The following is a 16,162-nucleotide window of genomic DNA, read 5'->3' as shown; positions in this document are numbered from 1 at the left end:
CGATATCATTTATATATAATTCAATTCATGAAATATTTGCCTAAAGCAACTGTAGACGTGGTAATAGTCCCCCCCCCCCCCCCCGAAAATATTGAATCGGGTTTGGTTTAACAAATATAATGAAATCTTATTTAGGCGGGAAACTTTAAGTTGTGGAACAGGCAGAAAATGTTTTATCATCAGAGCATTTTGAATAGAAGAGGGGGTGTTTTTGGGACAGTCTGGTAAAATTATTTTGAAAAAGTTATCATTATAATTTTCCAAAGAATATGATGTTCTTTTCAACAGAATAGAATATACTTCTAGATTTCTACATGTAGGAGCTATAGGAACCAGTGAGTTTTTTGTTGTCAGAATGTCTCGAGATACTGAGCAATTGATGGGTGCTTAATGCATTGTGTTTTTTTTGTGTTGTATAAAGCTTGAAATTAACTGTGGATTGGCAATATGGAAAAATTGATTCAAGAATGCTACTTTCTGTTGGGTCCAACATAGCTGCAGAACTGTAGCTCTCAGACTGGTTGAGAAAATTCGGACAGATAAACCAGAGAGCAACAGATCAAAGCATTGTAAAAACCTTGGATTTACGCCACCTTTTTTTGTCACTCACTTAGGGTATTATTTCTTGTATCTTATGCATTCCCCTAATTCACATATGGTATCCAATAATTAATCATATATTTTACTCCCCGTCTTACCAGGTAATACTTTATTTACCTGTCAGCGGTTCCAAATATCCCTAGAAATAATACCCGAAGTGAGCGACAAAAAAGTGGCAGCATGAATCAAGGTTTTTACAACACTTGGATCTGTAGCTCACTGGTTTATCTGTCCGAATTTTCTCAGGCAGAGAGCTACAGGTCTGCAGCTAGGTCCAACATAAAGCTACAGGTTCTGATGCTAACATCAGCTTTCCTTTTAATAATATCCTTGAAAACATCACGATATTGGACAACTGCACTACATTGTGTTACAAACTTTTAGTACAATGTCTAAGGAATTCACGTTTTAGACATTTTTGGGCCCAAATCTTGATGTTAATTTCACCTACTTCTCGGGAGTTGGTGGTCACTGATATTAAGAGAAAATCAAATCATGCACAGAGGGCTAATTATAGGCAACTTTTAAGGGGGAATGGGCCACTGACATATCTGAATAATATATACAATATTATTATAAATCAAAATGCTTTAATTATTTTACTACAGGTTGGCAGCTACAATTAAAGATGAACATGTGTTGAAGAGAAGAGATGTTACTAGAGTGAACCTATGTAAAACATGGTAATATTATAAATGATAATCTTTATTGCATATTACACATATTATAACATATGGGTTTATAAGCAATACAATTCTATTAGATAAAAATTTAAAAAAAAAAAGAAAAAGAAAAAAGAGAAAAATGAATGTATATCTATAAACACAAGTAATTTACTCTAAATATTACACTGACGTGAACCTTTTGTTAGTAAAAATAGAAATATCTGTGAAATTCTTTCAAGAATGCTTCTCTGCTCTCATCATACAGTTTTGGTCCATTATTTAATTTTGGTAAAGAAATGTACTACACACCAAGGTAAATATAACATGGACAAATTGCTAGCTCACTATTAATTTGTAGAAATTTCTAAAGAATTCTCTCAAAATGCTCTTACAGTTTTGGCTCCTTTTTGATATTTGTCACATGAGTAGACTTCAAGCTGATTAAATTTGATTACTGACTTTGCAAATTTTCAACAAACATTGCTTTCAGGTTGAATTACTGAAAAGAGATATTTCTCTGAATTGAAGAGTTTTGGGTCAATTTTACTTTAGTGGTAAAGTTTTTTTGAAATTTGTATTAAGGAGAGGAAAATTTAAAATGAAAAGTTGTTAAAACCTTGTTTATTTGAAAAAAAAAAACAAACTAAAATCCTACTTTTAAGCAATTTTGTTCTTTTTATTTCCATCTGCATGCTTTCAGTGAAGACATTTTAGATTACATCATGGTGAGGAAGCAACCCTCGGTGCGAGGGAGAAGCCGACCCAGATTCTCCCTGTACCTCTCAGCCAAGCTGATGTTTGGATGTGTGCGACTGTACAAAAAGCAAACTCAGTATTTACTAGGTAGGTACTAAAACCAACTCAAATTTTCTTTTATTAAGTATGAGCTCAGATGACAGAAAATAAATTTGTGCACATGCATGTGCATGCATGGTTAAGCAAATTCTCTATGCCTGTACATTCAGGCTTAAAATTTATGAAGCAGTGAAGCTGTACATCCTAATTGACTGTCTAAATTTCTTCAGGGACAATTTTTGTAACTATATGTAGATCTCCACAGAATAATCGTATAATCATGATTATGAATTATGATAGTACAGATCGACCTTTGAAGATATCTTGTCATTTCTGAGAATTAATAAAAGGGTATTGAGATGGATTGAAACTATAAACCAATTAAGTTTCTACAATTTTGATTGTCATAGGCATGGCTATGATTAATTACTTTCTTTTTAAATGATTCTATACATTCTATTACAATAATTAGTGTCATTCCTTTTGTATTTACAGAGGATATCACATCTTTCTTGGTGAAAGTGAGACTAGCTGCAAATATTGCAGAAAATATTGATCTTAATATTGCATGCAGGTAAATGGTTAAATAAATTTCCTTGAACTAATAACAAGTAGAATTATTTTACTTTTTCAAAAAAAAAAAAAAAATTAAAAGTTAATCCATTCAAGAAGGGATATGTATGGCATTCACATTTTTATGACACTACTTGATTTTTTAATTTTTTAAAGTACAATGTATTAAAATTAGTAATCTACCATATTCATGTATTTTAGACCAGATCATGTAACAATGCAAGACATTGTAGAATTGACAACAGAAAAACAACCCTTCTACGACCCATACTTTGGCAAAATTACAGATTATCATGAGGTATTGAATGTTTATGTCCATGCACAGTGTTTTGTCTTTATTTCAAAGTAAATGGTTGGAGATCAATTGTAACAGGCTATTAGGTTCATGTTAATGTATAACATTTCTGTTGACCCTATAACAATTTTTTTTTTTTTTTTTGATTTTGTCGTGGCATTTTTATCAATTGAAGCAGTCAGTTTGGCCTGTTTTTAGGGAAGATACTGCATGAAAACACAAGGACTTTTGATATGTGTTTCATATTAAAGAAACATGGGTTTAAAGATCAATAAAATTCTTAAATTTGTTTATCTTTTGTGCATAGTGTTATGATGAAGCTTCTACTTTGGTTATGTGCAGATTTGCATTTTTAGGTTTGACACCTGAGTCACTACTTGTTGCTATCTGTTTTCGACTGTCGTCATGTGTTAATATTTCAACATTTTTAGCTTCTTCCCTGGAACTGCTGAACCAGTTTCAACCAATTTTGTCATATAGCATCTATGGGTAACGGGGAACAAAAATTGTGAATTTCTTGGTCCCTGCACCAAGCCCATCCCTCCCAATCCAACCCTTGGTGCCTGAGCGGAAGGACTAAAACAATCAAAATTAATGCAATTTTTGAAAATCTTCTTCTCTACTCCTGGACATCAAGCAGTCCAATTTTGAGCTGATTGTAGTAACCAAAAATGTGAAATACATGCCCTCAGGGTCAGGGATTCTGGTGTTAAAGTGGGGCTCTATTGATGATATGGTGAAATGCATAAATTCTTCAAAATTTTTCTACTCTCCCCCTGAATACTTAGCAGACCAAGTGCATAGATATGATGAGCAAGAGTGCCTCTTCCAAATTGTGAAATTCATGGCCAGTGAGTTGGGACTTCTGGTATTAGGACATGGTTGTAATTTGATCCTATAGTGAAAATGCATATAAATCTTTGAAAATCTTCTCTGCTACTTGGTATTTAGAATACAAACTAAATGCATGGTAATGATGAGCAAGAGTGCTTCCAAAATTGCGAAATTCATAACCCAGGGGTCAGGGATTCTAAAGTTAGGGCAGGGCTTTATTGATTATATAGAATGAATTTGCATTAATTCCTGGAAAAATCTTCTCTGCTTCTGAGTACTTAGTTGACAAACTAAGTGCATGGTTATAATTAACGTAAGTGCTTATTCCAGAATTATGAAATTCATAGTCCCTCGGCCAGGGGTTCTGGTGTTAGGGTGGGGCTTCATTGATTAGATAGTAAAAATGCATTAATTCTTTGAAAATTCTCTTCTCTGCTCCTGGGTATTAAACTAACAAGGAACATAGTTATGATGAGTAAGGGTGCCTCCTCCAAAATTGTGAATTTCATGGCCCCTGGGTCAGGGGTTCTGTTGTTAGGGCAAGGCTCTATTGATTTTATAGTGAAAATGCACTAATCATTTGAAAATCTTCTTTTCTGCTCCTGGGTATTATTTAAATAAACTAAGTGCATGGTTATGATTAACAAGGATGCCTCTTCCAAAATCTTTGCAAAATTCATGGCCCCAGGAATTGGGGGTTCTGGGGAAGGGGGGGGACTCTTGATTATATAGTGAAAAAGCATTTTTGAAAATCCTCTTTCTGCTCCTGGTTATAAAGCAAAGAAACTAAGTGTATAGTTTTGATAAGCAAGGGTGCCTCTTCCAGTGTGAGTTGCATGGCTCCTGGGTATTTAGCAGACAAACTAAGTGTAGATATGATGATTAAGAGTGCCTCTTCCAAATAGTGAAATTCATGGCCCCTGGGTCAGGGGTTCTGGAGTTAGGATGGGCTCTTTTGATCCTATAGTGAAAATGCATTAATTCTTTGAAAATCTTCTCCTCTGCTCTTGAATATTTAGCAAGAAAACTTTGTGCATGGTTAATTGGTTATAATGAAAGAGAGCACCTTTTTTTTTTCAAAATTGTGAATTTCATGGCCCTTGAGACAGGCGTCCAGGACTTAAGATGGGGCTCTATCATGATCATGTATGGGAATATTTTTTCTACTTTAAGAAAAGTTATTCCCCTCTTTATTTGCTTAAAGATAATTATAATTTATGTAAATAATGTAATTGATAGGTAAGTGAATAAAAGAATTATACTAGAATAATGTATGATATAAAAAGTACTTTCATATTTTTAATAGTCAGGTAGATTTTTATTTAATAAATGAATAAAAATGGGACAAAAATATCTGTATAAATATAATTCAAAGACCAAGAGAGGCTATTGTTGACTAGGTACTCTGAGAACATTGTGTTTTATTCTAAAGCACTATTGTAAAATTTGGTGTCAGTGATGATCTGATGAGGATGTAGTTAGCATATATGATGTTCCCGAGTTGTTGCTGGTTACCAGAAAAACTATTTTGTTGAGATCTGATCAGCCTTTTCTTTCAGTTTATTTTGTGCTATTATACCTTTCCAAGGATCTTTTAAAGGGTTATATTGTACTCAGATGACTGTTAAGGTCCTTGGGCCTCTTGTATTCTTTGATTTAATTTTTAAAAGATTTATTTTTCTTGTGAGGTTTTGGTTAGCTATTTATGTTTTGTTTCATTTCAGTTTCTTATAATTTAACATCAACCAATTTTATTGGTAAGCTTATTTATTTCCTTTTTTTCATTGAGCATTTAGTTATTTCATATGATAAACAAGTCAAAATGATTTGTTATTTTATAATAAAGTATAAAAGAAAACTTGAGCAATTTCTATATTATTTGTACATAAAAGTCGTACATGTAAAGCTCAACAACTGAGGTAGAAATTCTTGAAATCTGATGTTATAGTCTAGATGTTTATTTTGATGGATCTTCCCAGGACTATGAAGATGTGCAGAAATTGTTGACAGAGTTATCTTCCCCTGGCAGTGACTCCAGCATGGAACGCCTTCGGCGCCACAGAGGTTCAGAAGCATCCTCCTCAATTCAAATTGAGTCAGAACAGAGCTTCCTAAAATCAGGTGAGAGGACCAACCCCTGAATAGAGAATTTAAATTAAAAAAAAAAGATTACAAGTCTTCTATAAAATAGCAAGGATATCCCAGACAAAATTCTGGGTTTACGTAGAAATATTTGAACAATTAATTTTCATCTTGCAAAGTATGAAAAGAAAAAAAAATATGGAAAAATTTCATAGGTCTATGCAAAGTTGCACTTTGTTGCAGTTGGAATTTATATCCATCACAAATGTATGAATATTCATGGAGAGAGAATAAAGCTAATAGAAATAGTTCTTTATAGCTCTAGGTTCTCCACACACTGTATCAAGTCTGGACCAAATTACTCTGAAGGAGATTGATATACCTAATCTTCCAAAGGTAAGTGCATTGGACAGAGTTGGAGAGATTGGACAGGGTGAGGTACTGAGTGAGGAGAATTATATAAATGGATTACATTTATGAATCAAAATTTGGCATAAATTTTCATTCCAGTTTTGGTAGCCCTTTATTTATTCCAGTATGGGCAATTGATGTACCATGGGAAAAAATTAACAAATATGAAATTTGTTTTAAAAGCTTTGATGATATACAATAAAGCATTGTTATAATAATTGTTTAAAGGAAAGTTGATACACTATATGAATTTTATTTCAGATTGCTGAGCAGACAGAATTGCCTCCTCTTGATGAGCAGAACATTCAAGCCCTGCTAAATGAGTCAGCCAGAATGGACACTCTCCATCCTGTTGACACTTCACATCAACCTGATGTTGCTATTCCTCTGGGGGAGAGGTAATTGACAGTTTATCATGTGAAGTACCGTACTCTTAAGAAGTCAGGATGGTATGAGATATATTCCTATCTAGGCTCAGGATAATTTGGTCATGCTGTATATGGAAAATACAGTTACAAAATACAGTTACAAAATTTTTCTTCTCTACTCATTGGTATCTAACAGGCATGCTGTTTGCATGATTAGCCCTCTATCAAAATTAAGAAATTTGTGCATGTCCATAGTATAGACCACAGTAATTAATATAAATTTATGGGGCTAAGTTGGTCCTGTTTTGAAATCTTGGAAAAATTTTCTTTACTCCTTTTTTTTTATATTAATAGACAGAATTTCAGTAGGCCTGAATTAGCAAGAGTTATTTCCCGTTGACTGCCATATCAGAGGTCAACATGCTCATATTCCTTCAGTATATTATTCAACCAACTTTTACATTTTATACTGGCCATTGTGAGGTAGGAAGCATTGTTTTTATGAAAAATATACACTTAATTGTTATAAAAGCCTTCTTTATTTCATAATTTTTGTTTTATAAAGATTTTTCCCTAAATTTTTCTGCTACACCCTCTTAAATTTGGTAAGACAAAGAGGAAAAATCAACATGTTGACCACCAAGATGGCGGCCAAGGGAAATAACTCAGAGAGAAAATATGTCATATGAAAACTATTTGCATGATTAAAATGAACCATTGAATTGGGAAATTTATGCTCCTTTGGTTACACAAAGGCAGCACACCTTAACCAATTTAGGAGCATGAATTTCACAATGATTACATGTGTATATTGAAAATTGTTTTATAGTGTACATGTATACCTTTGAAAAGTTTGTTTATTCATGGACATTGAGCTTAAGGTTTTTGGCTCAAACTTCACCCAAAGAATGCCCTTGGATAAAGGGTCTTTCATCCTAATGTCCTTTGCTAAAGTGGAGCCCTTTGATTGGTCACCGTGTCAACAACATCTAGATTAGTGGGGTGATAATTTTGGCTTAATTATTTTAGCAATTTGGATGTAAACACAAAAAAATTTATTGCTAAATATGCACCCTTGTGTATATGTACAGAGAACAAGAAATATAACTTTGATCAGTGTTAATTGTTATACATCATATCTTCCTTTTGGTTTTACTTAAATATAAATTCCAACTGCATAAATCATGATTCTGACACATAAAACGTAAAGAAAACTTGTCTGTGGGATAAAGTTCCTCCCTCTGCAATGTCATTCAACTCCATGTCGGCTAAATTAAGTTCTGCCAAAATTATCACTATATATCTGTGAGCAAGGAAAATGCCAAATCTTACACCCACTAAAGAAACTCCCTGTGTGGTAATTTAGGACTTGCCACTACAATCTTCATCCATGTTATCAATGCTTAATATTTTGTAGCTCTGTAAAGGCATCAGAAGCATTAATCAGTCTCTCTTCCCCTCAAAAGACAACCAAAGAGGCAAAAGAACTTGAAGAACAAATTATGTCACCCAAAGAAAAGACACCCCGAGGACAGGCTGAGGAGCTTCTCCCTGAAGCCCCTCCAGCTATTCGTGAACTTCGACCAAGGTCACAGCCAGAGGTCACTCTAATGCCCCCACCTGAGGAGGAACCTTATCGGAGCTCAAGAAAAGTACAATTTGTAGCTATTACACTGTGTTGTATATATTTTGGGGGTGGGGGTGAGGGGCATATAGTTTCATCACTAGAAATTCACTTAGAACTGTTATATAGTACATCATTGTTTTTCTTTCTTGTAGATCCTTACTTTTGTGCTAACTTTTGTGTGAATTAATCATTTATTTGTTTATTAGTCGAATAATAAATTACAGTCAATAAAGGGAAAATTGGGGAAAAAAAAAAGGGTCTGTACATGCTTCCTGCATAATTACTTTTGAGCAGACTGTGTTGAGATATTGTAGAAAAGGTACTGGGGAAGGTCAATTCATTGGAATCATATCCTTGAATGGAAGTAATCTCTAACAACAATGCAAAGATTGTTAGAAATTTTTCTCACAATTGTTTAGCAAAAACATCAATAATTAAAAGCAAAACACTGCAATTATATTTAATGCAGAGACGGATTGACATGTCACTAGAGTTAGCCCCCTTGCCTCCAAGTCCGAGGACGGTGAAAAGGAGACGACGTCACTTAATAGTAGATGAGAACATGATGATTCCCAAAACTGAGATGAAGAAAAATCTCCAGACAGGGAGTGATCTGTGTAAACCATTTGTAAGTTTTAAGTCTCTTCTGATTTTACTAAATTTCTGTAATGTGGAGTGATACAGAGTATTTTGAATTTATAGTACATGTAATTCTGAAAAAATAAAGAGTTAAATTTTGCAGTCTTTAAGTTATAGCTGTGGAAAAGTGATTTTTAACAAGATTCTTTAATTTAATTGTAATCCATAGCATCCCTTTTAGGACAGTTATAAAGATAAATGAGTTTTAAGAAAATCATATTTCTATTGCTGAATTAACCTTATTTTTAAATACCTTTTCTTATCCCAGAGTGTCCCTGTCATTGGGCGATCAGACTGTGCCACTCTTTTCAATCAGCCAGGTAGCAAGTGCCTTAGATTGTCTCCCCTTATCGACTTGTGGCGATGTAATCTCAGGCCAGGGGTGTTGGAGACCGAGTCTGATATTGAGACTCCTTTCTGGACTGTGCCTAGTATATTCAGTGAGTTTGAGTTAGATACAATCTGTATAAGGAAAACTTGAATAAGAATTTGATTTAAAATGATAGTAGTCTGTAACTTAATTGTATATAAATAAAATACAATACTTCAAGACTAAGCAAAATTAGTTTTGTGCCCCTTGCCCATGCTGCTAGTGAAATGGGATGGGAGGGAGAGCAGGTTGTCCATGCCTGTCAGTCCATCCCAAATATAGTGTCCATCCTGGAAATTTTAAGGCTTATGTTTAGGAGATGAATCTACACGTAGTAAAAGATCTAGACGAGCTCTCCTGTCTGAACCAGAAGTGGAAAGACGAGATGTGCAGCCTGAGATTCCAGATATACAGATGACAGAAATACAGCCCCCACAACTGGAAATCCCCCTAGACAAAGTTTCTCCAGAGAAAGTCAGGGCAGATATTAGTATGGGAGTAAGTAAAAATGTCCCTATAAGGCAAAAATACAAAAATCAGTAGTTTCTCAGGCACAGCCACATAGATCAATTTTATTGACATATTGAGAAAGGAAATAACTCAATTTTCTATTAAAGAAAATCGAGTTATTACCCTTTTCATGAATACTAATAGATAGAGGTTTTATTAGATAAACAATATATTTCTTGTTAATACAGTATTTTATTAATTAACTTTTAATGTTTGGAATAACATTATTCAAAGTTGAATACATATTATAATTAATGTAAGAGAACAAGAAAAGTAAGAATCTGTTGATATCATCATTTTGTTGAATGACTGACATGAAAAAAAAAAAAAAAAAAAAAAAAAGGTGTACCACCTGCTTCCAAAGGACCTGCCTGCCACATTGAATTAAAATTTTTGGCCTGAGAAACTATTAAGTTTTGTTATCAATTAAGCAACAGTGACAGACTGCATCTTGAACACAAATTGTTTTGAATTTTAAGAGAAAAGTCAGAATTGTCTTGTAATTTTTTAAATATAGTGTTTCATAGAAATTGAAAATTTACTTGTTTTATATAATATAAAAATGGAAATTTATCATTTCAAGTTGATCATACTCAAACTGTGTAAATAGTTGGAGAGGAGCGAGTAATGAGAGATTGTATCTAACTAAACATTTTGGAGAGATATTTTTCTTTAACACTTGATAAGCAGTTAATATGCATATTTCATAGAATGAAATGCCATCTATGGAAATCCCCCGAGATGCCTCAATATCAATGGAAAAAAGTCTCCAGGACACAACCCCTATCCAGCTTCATCTGTCTGCCAGGAGTAAGGATGACTCGCTGTCTGATAGATCCACTGCCAGGTCAATTTTCTAAAGCTACATGTAATTGTTGGCAAAATTTAAAAAAAAAAGTGGGGAGGGTACCTCTGACTAATTTGTATAAAATGTATATAATATGTTATTAAACGTACCCCAGGTACCAATATTTTGGTTTAGGAGAATAAATTTAACTTGAAATTGTCCCACGAACTGTTATTTACAGCCAAGCTCCTGTGTTACATATAATGATCTACATTTGTCAGCACACCTTTATTTTCAAGAAGAATTAATGTGTTTTTAGCTCTTCTGAGCCAAAGGCTCAAAGAGCTAATGCTATGGCCATTTGTGCGGTGTGCGTAAACTTTTTAGAATATGGGCCATAACTCAAGAACCCCTTGGCCAATTATTGTCAAATTTGTCACAGGGTATCCTTGGCCCAAGGGCTCCCTTTTATACTAAAACTGGGGTTGTGACCCTTTAACAAGGGGAGATAATTAGGAAAATAGAAACAAAAGTACTGGTTGCTAAAAAATCTTCTTCTCAAGAACCACTGGGCAGATTATCACCAAACTTACACAAAAGGATGAGGATATGTTGTAGATTAAAATTTGCGCGGGGATTTACCCTGGGGCAAAGGGCGTGGTCTCAAGGTCACTTCAAAGTTGACCAAAAATTACATTTTATTAAAATGTTGATATTTTGCTTACTATAAGGACTAGGACCATCAAATCTTGTCAGTTGATGCATCTAAGGACCTCATATCATGTTGACTCAAAAGTAGGTCACGGTGACCTACTTTTTAAATTTTGCGGCCATTCTTTTTCAAAATGATTTAGAGGCATATTTTGAACAATTTAAGGCCTATGATCATCAAACTTTGTCAGTTGATGCATCTTGGGTCCTCAAAGTACGTCAACTAAAAAGTAGGTCACCTTGACCTACTTTTTGAATTTTATGGCTAATCTTTTTTAAAACAATTAAGGTCATTAATTCGAATACGGGGAGGCTTAGAATCATTAAATCTTGTAAGATGATGCATCTTGGGGCCATAAAACATATTTATTAAAAAGTAGGTCACAGTGACCTACTTTTTGAACTTTGCAGGCATTCGATTTCAAAGCGCTTTAGAGGCATAATTTGGACATTTTAAGTCCTATGATCATAAAACTTTGTAAGTTGATGCATCTTGGGTCCTCAAAAAAGGTCAACTGAAAAGTAGGTCACAGTGACCTACTTTTCAATTTATATGACTATAATTAAATATTTCAGGTACTAATTGGCTTAGAATCATAAAACTTTGTCAGTTGATGCATCTTGGGTCTTCGGAGTAGGTCGACTAAAAAGTAGGTCACAGTGACCTACTTTTGAAAATTTATGGCATTAATTAAATATTTCGGGTACTAATTGGCTTAGAATCATCAAACTTTGTCAGTTGATGCCTCTTGGGTCTTCAGAGTAGGTTGACTAAAAAGTAGGTCACGTGACCTACTTTTGAAAATTTATGGCTTTAATTAAATATTCCGGGTACTAATTGGCTTAGAATCATCAAAATTTGTCAGTTGATGCCTCATGGGTCTTCGGAGTAGGTCGACTAAAAAGTAGGTCACAGTGACCTACTTTTGAAAATTTATGGCTTTAATTATATTTCGGGTACTAATTGGCTTAGAATCATCAAACTTTGTCAGTTGATGCCTCATGGGTCTTCGGAGTAGGACGACTAAAAAGTAGGTCACCGTGACATACTTTCGGAAAATTTATGGCTTTAATAAAATATTTTGGGTACTAATTGGCTTAGAATCATAAAACTTTGTCAGTTTAAGCGTCATGGGTCCTGGGAGTACAACAACTGAAAAGTAGGTCACGGTGACCTACTTATGAAAATTTATGGCTTTAGTCAAATATTTCGGGTACTAATTGGCTTAGAATCATTAAACTTTGTCAGTTGATGCATCTTGGGTCCTCGGAGTACAACAACTGAAAAGTAGGTCACGGTGACCTACTTTTGAAATTTTATGGCTGTATTTAATATTTTCAGGAATTATTTGGCTTAGAATCGTCAAAATTTGTCAGTTGATGCATCTTTGGTCCTCGGAGTAGGTTGACTGAAAAGTAGGTCACCGTGACCTACTTTTGAAAATTTATGGCTGTAATTAAATATTTTGGGTACTTATTGGCTAGAATCATCAAACTTTGTCAGTCGATGTATCTTTGGTCCTCGGAGTACAGCAACTGAAAAGTAGGTCACGGTGACCTACTTTTGAAAATTTATGGCTTTAATTAAATATTACAGGTACTAATTGGCTTAGAATCATCAAACTTTTGCATCTTGGGTCCTTGGAGTAAAACAATTGAAAAGTAGGTCACTTTGACCTACTTATAAAATTTTATGGTTATAATTTTAAAAAATATTTTAGGTATTAATTGGCTTAGAATCATCAAACTTAGTTGATGGGTCTTCAGAGAATGACAAGTGATAAGTAGGTCACCATGACCAACTCTCAGGTACTAATTGGCTTAGAATCATCTTGGGTTCTCAGAGTGTGAATTGGAATTTCAAGGGTTTATCTAAATATACAGGATACTTCGAGGCTTCAAATAGAAGTGATAGGTTGTACAGTTTATCAGAAGAGCGATTCAAGGCCCATGGGCCTCTTGTTTGTCTTCTTTTTTTTGTTTTTAAAGATTTATTCATTACTTGATGAATTGATTCTGTTTTTGTTTACAATTTTCTTATGATATTCTGCCCCTGTAAGTGATTTTTAATGTTTAAACTAGATAAAGAATTACATGTATTTTCTAGTCGAAAAAGGAGGAGCCGATCTCGGGGATCCATTGAGGAGGAGCTTCTGGTCCCTCCCTCAGAGCACTCTGTGTCTGACACATTCTCAAGGATCAGTCGAAATCTCTCAGTGGTGCAGGAGGAGTCAGAAATACCTATGGTGGACACACCGTTACCAATTATCTCCAAGCTCTCACAAGTAGAAAGTAGATTTCTCAGGTAATACTGTAGAATGTATTGAGAAAGAATTTTTTTTATTAAAACAAGAGTTTGGTTTTTATTGCTTTTTCTTATTGCCTTGATTTTGCATGGACATTCTTTAATCTGGACATACTGATCGAGTCAAATATTTTTTTTTCAATTATAGGTTAATCAACTCAAACACAAGTGAGAAGGATTACTCAACATTTGAGGAAGTTTGCCCGCCACACTTTTATGACAGAAAAATAGCAGCCTCCATGTTCAACGCCTTGCTTCGTTAGTTTCAATCTAGAATCTATTGCTTTCCCCTTACTTTATATAACTGATGTACACTGAGACTTGAAATTAGTCTTAATCAAACTTGCTACTAAGAAAGTCAATAGGTATGCATGAAGAGAAATTATTATCTTGTCTGTCAGTCTGTTTGTTAGGGACCATTACCTTCAGCAAAAGAGTAATTCTCATATGTAGCCAGTCATACTTCAAATTGATAATTAAATTTCGGGCAGATTTTATCAATCAATACAAAATAACTTGCCTCCATATAATTTTTTTCATGTTCTCCAGTAGTATGATCATGCAAGTAATTAAGGATAATTGGAACTGAACCAAATCGAAAATAGTTAACCAAGTAGCAAAACAGAATGGGCAATTCACTAGCAAATAAAAAATGAACTCATTTCATGAACAATTCCCAGTACATACGTAAAATAAATCAATGGGATGAATGTGTCCTAGTATAAAATATGTCATACAGTGGATATAAACAGTTTTTACAATTTACTGCATTAATCTAGTGTAGATAATCCTGTGTATTATATAATATTCTAGAGTTACATGAATATGTGTTCTCAAAGATCATACTATGGAAAAAAAGAAGGCCTGGTTATGGACATACCTGTATATATTTTACTTGTACATAAAATGATCATAAGCAATGCTGTTTTATCTGTAAGTAATAATTTTTTTTACCCTAGATTTATGTGCCAAAGGGAATGTATATGTTGACCAGAGGGAGCCTTATGGAGAGATGCTTATCCAGAGGGGACACAATTTCTGAGGATCAAGCAGAAAGACCAGAGTTTTATTTTATCAACTCATGGGCATTCATTATTGTTTTTATTTAAATCAGAGTAGTTGTTCCAATGTTTATCAAAAATTAATGATAATTGGTAGGTTTTGTTGCATGGCTTATATCTTTTCACTTGTTTCAATTGTTTAAGGCATGACATATCATGAGACAAAATTAATGTTCTAATGAATGAAATCATGCACAAGTTATTGTTTTATGTATGTTAACAATTGTATTTGTTTATTACAAAGTTGTTGATTAGCTGTTAATGTTGTTTATTTATTGTTATGATGTGCTTGTCACATTTTTCTGTTATTGATATATTTAAGGAGGCATTAATCCGTTTGCATGGTAAACTATATGTCAGTTGTTCAATCAGGTTTTCACAGTGACTTTAAACCAAAAAAGCAATTTTTTATTAGATTAAATCATGTTATATCCAAAAGTTTATATAAGCAAAGCAAAAAAAATGTTTATACACAGAGAGCTGTTTAACATTAAGGAAATTCTTCCATATTCCTGATTTTTGTTTCAAAATGCGGATTAGAGATTGGCCTGTAGAATATGGCTTCTTGGTTATGGGACAATTTTTTTTTTTCATATTAATACCTCAGCAATGATAGATATGCACTTAAAGACCCTAATTACCTAGTACACTGTTTTATATTTAGATTGTCACTGATATGTATGATACAGTTTACATGCTGACAAAATGGATAGTAACAATCATAAACCTTCATATGATCATATCTAAACTTAATGAAATGTATATTAGAAAATTAGAAAAATAACATTACTAGGTACAAATGAAGAGTCCCCAAAAGTATGGACAGAAACCATTTAAATTACTGAAAAATACAAAATGGGGTATAAACACCTCTGTATACATTATGTAGTTTCCAAGGCAAAAAATTTTAATACAAAATGCGACAGGGAGAGTTTTTATGGCAAACTGCCTGTCTTTCATCATCCTTAATATATTTTTGTTTTCCCCTATTGTAATGTTTTTTGCAGTTGTGCTATACTTCCTTAAAATACTGTTAATATGCTGTTCTTGTTAAAAAGTTGGCTATATATGTTGTTAATATTTATTTATGAGGCTGTTATATGGCAAATGTTAGTATTATTTCATGTACAGTGTACAAGTGTATAAATTTTATTTCTTGTTGAATTTCATATATTATGGACCATGATTGTTGAATACAAATACAACTTATACCATTAAAAGAGGGAGAAAATTAAGATTCAGAACTTTTCTGTGTTCTTGGTGTCTTTGAATACCATGTAATGTGTTTTTTTTTTTTTAACAAACCAATTTTTTGCTTTCTTTTCAAGCATTATTAGATTACAGAATAATTAATTGGCAATACATTGTCACCGACAGCATACCATATAAACCATGTTAATCACATAGATAACTCTATAAAATCATGTGGACAATCTTAAAAATAGAACTATGAAAATTTAAAATTGCAGTGTTTTGGCATATTTTCGCAAAAATTGTGATAGGAAAAAAAAAAACAAAACGGTATATAG

The 16,162-nt window shown here is 33.5% G+C and overlaps 1 protein-coding gene across 2 annotated transcripts; it reads left to right on the top strand.

Moving 5' to 3' along the window:
* Positions 1-137: 137 nt before the first annotated feature.
* On the top strand, positions 138-15,926 carry LOC133181438 (meiotic recombination protein REC8 homolog). Of its 2 annotated transcripts, none has more exons than XM_061315947.1 (16): positions 138-224; positions 1,209-1,283; positions 1,966-2,108; positions 2,556-2,634; positions 2,835-2,931; positions 5,742-5,883; positions 6,164-6,240; positions 6,517-6,653; positions 8,041-8,275; positions 8,720-8,878; positions 9,158-9,329; positions 9,579-9,757; positions 10,480-10,616; positions 13,375-13,572; positions 13,721-13,830; positions 14,532-15,926. In XM_061315947.1, exons 1-16 carry the CDS (start codon positions 169-171, stop codon positions 14,612-14,614), a joined length of 2,079 nt encoding a protein of 692 aa, XP_061171931.1. In that variant the 5' UTR covers positions 138-168; the 3' UTR covers positions 14,615-15,926. The 2 variants fall into 2 exon arrangements, with proteins under 2 accessions (XP_061171931.1, XP_061171930.1); XM_061315946.1 differs by having other exon boundaries at positions 9,576-9,757.
* Positions 15,927-16,162: the final 236 nt, after the last annotated feature.

This window comes from Saccostrea echinata, unplaced genomic scaffold (genome assembly GCF_033153115.1).
Source record: "Saccostrea echinata isolate AGI-Se365-2 ecotype Australia unplaced genomic scaffold, CSIRO_AGI_Sech_v1 ptg000008l, whole genome shotgun sequence".
NCBI lineage: Eukaryota > Metazoa > Mollusca > Bivalvia > Ostreida > Ostreidae > Saccostrea > Saccostrea echinata.
Note: the sequence above shows the minus strand (reverse complement) of the source record. Positions and strands in the feature narration are given on the sequence as shown.